General features: G+C 46.0%; 1 protein-coding gene across 1 annotated transcript in view; it reads right to left on the bottom strand.

Moving 5' to 3' along the window:
- slc2a4rg (SLC2A4 regulator) overlaps positions 1-5,000 on the bottom strand; it is a 96,724-nt gene that overhangs the window by 12,331 nt on the left and 79,393 nt on the right. Inside the window, exon 6 of the mRNA XM_063208128.1 lies at positions 1,277-1,619. Within this exon, the coding sequence (XP_063064198.1) occupies positions 1,277-1,619 (343 nt within the window). The remainder of the gene's footprint in view (positions 1-1,276; positions 1,620-5,000) is intronic.

Raw genomic sequence — 5,000 nt, 5'->3', positions numbered from 1 at the left:
CAGGAATTGAGGTTAACATGTCTGCTTACCGTAGAGAGGGATTTTTGCACTACTACATCTTGTCACATATAAGCAATAATCAAATGTTTTCCCCCATTTGGACAATTGTGTGGGGGGGGGGGCATATCTAGCTTGTGCATGAATCTGACCCTACGTATGGTAAACCACACTGGCACAGCTGCATCCGCGCAATAGAAACCATTAGTGGGCGCAACTACAGTAACAAGCTGACCCACACACTGTGTGATGAGTCACAGACATGACACATGACTATCCAACGCTAGCCTCGCTGTCCTACATGTTACACATGACTAATCTATGGTATAGCACAGCAACACCTCCGATACCTCTATCACGAATCTCCTGCAACTGCCAAAGACAACACAGCTGTCATTCATTTCACTCATCACGAATCAAGAGTTCATGACAAATAGAAGAAAATAGCAACTCAAAGGACTGACAACACAAATTTAACTTAGCTTGTCAGGGCAACCAAGGACTGCACTAAAATGACTGGTAAAATTTACTATTTCTGTATAATGTATGTATAGTGTATACTGTTGTCATTTTGTTTTTGAAATTGCAACACAGTGGTAAATTGTTTTGTTTGAGATATGCGTTTCACATGAACATCAAGGGCCTCCACACACCGGTTGTGACAGCACGGCAGAGTACTATCAGTTCCAACAATTTCCGTTATCCCCGCACACTGGCGCAGACGTGCTATGAACATGAATGGCCAATTTCATGACAGCAGTGGATGGATAATCAATGGGTGGCTCGGCTCCGACAACATAGAACTCAGCCGTAATCGGCTGCCGACTTCCGGGGACATCAGCGCCAGTGTGCAGGGGGGTTGTATTGAAGACAGTGGAATTGGACGTTGGCAGGCCAGCACTCCGCACTTTGTCGGAACCGGTGTGTGGATGCCTTATCAATCGCACTGGACATTCATAACTGATTCATACAGAAAGAACGACAGACAGAAAAACAGAGAAACAAGAAAGAGAGAGAGAGAGAAAGACCTAGTTCAAGACTGACAGAGAGAGAGAGAGAGTGTGAGTGAAGGAGTAAGGCATAAGAACAGAGAAAGAGATGCTGAACAAGACCACTTAGCATTAGCCTAAACTCTCAAAGGTGCTTTAAAATGGGTTGAACCTGACATGGCATACTTTTTATTTGTGATTTTTTTTGAGAGTTCTGTCCCTCAGGACAAATAATTGGAGGGTCTACTCGGTCGGAAATATCACAAAAAAAGCAGTAGGTATATATGTACCTGATAGGCGTGGTCAGTGCGGATGTGGCAGAGAGCGGAGGGAGCCGATTGGCTGAGCGGGGTGATGGGGAAGACGGGCGCCCCGTTGTTGTTGTTGTGGTGGTGGTGGTGGTGGTGGTGGTGGTGGTGGTGGCCGGAAGAAGAGTCCCTGGGGGGCGGCAGGGGCAGTGGGTAGGGCTCGGAGGAGAGCTGCGGGATGGGGAAGATGGGGGGCGGCCCCGCCGTGGTGGGGGAGGTGGGTGTCAGGCTGGACAGGCCCTCCGACAACGTGTCCATGTTCACCTCGATCTCCGAGTAGTAGAAGTCCTCCTCGCCATCGCTGTAGTCTGAGTCACTGTTCCGCCTGGGGAGGGGGAGATAGAAGAGGCAAGGAGAGAGAGAGAGAGACAGATACAGAGACAGAGAGAGACAGAGAGAGACAGAGAGGAATAGACAGACAATTGTGAGAGTATGAGGAAGGGAGGTAGAGAGAGAGGGGGGCAAGGAGAGAGAGAGAGAGAAATAAAGAGACAGAGAGAGGGGGGGTGAGAGAGAGAAATAAAGATAGAGAGGCAAGGAGAGAGAGAGAGAGAGAGAGAGAGAGACAGAGAGAGAAGAGAGGAATAGACAGACAATTGTGAGAGGATGAGGAAGGGAGGTAGAGAGAGTGAGAGAGAGAATTAAAGAGAGAGATAGGCAAGGAGAGAGGGAGAGATAGAGAGCAAGGAGAGAGGAATAGACAGACAATTGTGAGAGTATGAGGAAGGGAGGTAGAGAGAGTGAGAGAGAGAATTAAAGAGAGAGATAGGCAAGGAGAGAGGGAGAGATAGAGAGCAAGGAGAGAGGAATAGACAGACAATTGTGAGAGTATGAGGAAGGGAGGTAGAGAGAGAGGGGGGCAAGGAGAGAGAGAGAGAGAAAGAAAGAGAGAGAGAGAGAGAGAGAGAGAGAGAAAGAAAGAGAGAGAAAGAGAGAGAGAGAGAGAGAAAGAAAGAGAGAGAGAGCCATTTCAGTACATTTAATATACTGTACTGTTCTTACACTGCAGATAATAAATTGCAATGTGACCTTTCCAACATCAGTCTATTAATGTAAATGGTAGGTCATGGCCCTGGATACAGCGCACTAATGGCTCTATATGGAGTAAAGCTCTATCAGGCCTGCGCATTCCTGATCATTCCTATATTTCCCCACCAGAGGGTGCTGTGTGGCATGGAGCTGAGCTGCTTGGCAGCACCATAAGGTCTCATCTCTGTAGTGTACTACTGGGAGTCTCTGTGCAGGGCTGGATTAACACACTGGCTGGCTAGATATGGCTGCAGCCTAGGGGCCCCCACCTGCCAGGGCCCCCCCAGTTGACAAAAAAAATCAACATAATTGGAGAAAGGTGACACGATGTGGTATTGATAACTTAGTCTAGCCTTGTCAGGTAGTCTTATTAATATTTCTCTATTATGACGCCTCGTCTATGTGATTTTGCTACGGAATTGGCCTTCTGTGGGGGCCTTGAGAAACCTGTAGCCTAGGGGCTACTAAGCCCTCTTATTCCGGCCCTGTGTGTGTGTGTGCTTCTGCTGAGAGTGGCACAGCAACAGGAGGCTATAAAAACACCAGCGCTATTGGCCGGGGATTAATGCCCAAGCCCCTGGCCCTACCCCAGGACGTCCGTCCGTCCGTCCTCCTGTGCCCATGCTCATACCCAAGCCCATACCAATGCCCCGGCCTCTGCCTCTGCCACCCCTATGTTTTCCTGTACCCACCCTCCTTCCTCAAGACACTCTACTCCAGTTTAAAGTTTTTTTCCCCAAAGTATGAGAGTGCTGCGAGCACAACAGCACCTCAGAAGTTGCACCCCTTCTCAGATTTAGGAGACCAAAAGCCACAGATCTGGGCACGCAGCTCTGTCGATCAATCACTAGTCTGGGGCGTCTTCCAAAAACTCTTCCAAAGACACGTCTTTCAAAGACACTCCAAAAAAGACTGTTTGCTGTTTGTTTTTCCCACAACTGAGCAACTTTTTCTCATCCCCTCAGGTCTTGCTCGAATGCTCGGGCCCTTGCCAGCTCTGATTGCTGTCACCCACACAGATAATGACCAGCAGCAACAGGTTTCCCTTTCAACTGATCAGCAGCAGCAACAGAGAAAACAGTGTTTTTTTGCAGAGATGTGCAGAATTTTGGGTTTCTCGCTGCCTGTGAGTCATGATGCAGAGTCTCAGATTTTAAGGGGGAAAAGGAAGAAATCCCTGGCGTGTTTCCTTTTTATTACTAATGATTATTATTATAAATCCACAGCGAGGCCCTGTTTGAAGCTCATCCCGGCATTTCCCTAAAGGGAAGTCAGACTGCCTAACCAGATCCTGTGAAAAACAGCGAAAACGAGACAACTGAGGCGCAACTGAGCTCAACCCAAAACAACAATTCCGAATATAATTTCTGGAAAAAAATAGCAATCTGATAGAAAGAACAGAACATATGAGGACAAGCCAGCCATGCATGGTCATAATGGAGTAAATTGAAACTTCAAAGACTGTAGGGCTATTCTTACATTGGCCAAAGGAGCCCCAGTGAACCCAAACTATAAAGCATCGGACAGAACAGAAAGTTTCACTCATAATTCAGTAATTCAGTTATTCAGTCAAGACAGAGGGGAGACAAAGGGATTCTGCAGATTAGAACATGGCACTTCACCTTAGCATAAATAACAAAATGAGATTGGACACGTTGACATGGTGATGGTCTAAACAAATGCAATGTTTTGTGTTGAGGTATTAGTTGAAGAGCTTCTGCTAGATTAAGAGGCCCTACCACTTTTAGAACTGCACAGACATAACCCAGACGTTATTTTGATACGGTATATTGTGGCACATGCCAATTGATCTTAGTGAACATGGACATTTGAACTTATAAGCTTGAAATTATCTTTCTCTCATCTCACACACTGAACTGAGTCACCGTAAAGGTACATTGTGTGAGATTTGTAGTTGTTTATTTCCAGAATTCATGCTGCCCATTCACTAATGTTATCTACCTACCATACACGAAAAGGGGGATCTTCTCCATAGTCCGCTAATTTGAATTTCCAGAAATACCCATTTTTAGCTGCAAAAATGACTGTACTTGGGCCATTCCAGAAAATATCAGTTAGTTACATAGTAAACTTTCATGAAAAGGCCAAATTTGGCAAAAAGGGAGCCCAGTTTCAATGAGCAGCATAGTTGCAGTACCTTTTTTAACCATATCCTGCACAGTGTACCTTTAACACATGTTGTGTTGTCAAAATGTTATGATAGCATATCTAAAACTAGAAGGTTTAAGACTAAATATATTGATCAAATAAATATATTGAATATCTTGTACATATTGCATATCTTGTACTAGTGATGGTGCAGAAGATAAGCAAAAACGGCGGTCCAATGATCTGGGTCTGATCTCTCCACAGGAAACACACACACACACACACACGCACACACACGCACACACACACACACACACACACACACACACATACACACACATACACACCAGGGATGGAAATAAGCACCCGTCCACCTGCCAATGACGGGTACATTTCAGTGGTGACTGGTAATTTTTTCAACCAACCAGTCACTTTGACTGGCAAAAACAGTGAGTGACTGGTAGATTTTGAAATCTACCTGCCACTGTGACTGGTGGGGAAAAAACGTAGTTCCACCCCTGATACACACACACACACACACACACACACACACCCTGGCCCAGGCTTT

This window comes from Engraulis encrasicolus, chromosome 10 (assembly GCF_034702125.1).
Source record: "Engraulis encrasicolus isolate BLACKSEA-1 chromosome 10, IST_EnEncr_1.0, whole genome shotgun sequence".
NCBI classification, from domain to species: domain Eukaryota; kingdom Metazoa; phylum Chordata; class Actinopteri; order Clupeiformes; family Engraulidae; genus Engraulis; species Engraulis encrasicolus.
This window is presented reverse-complemented; position numbering and strand designations above follow the sequence as displayed.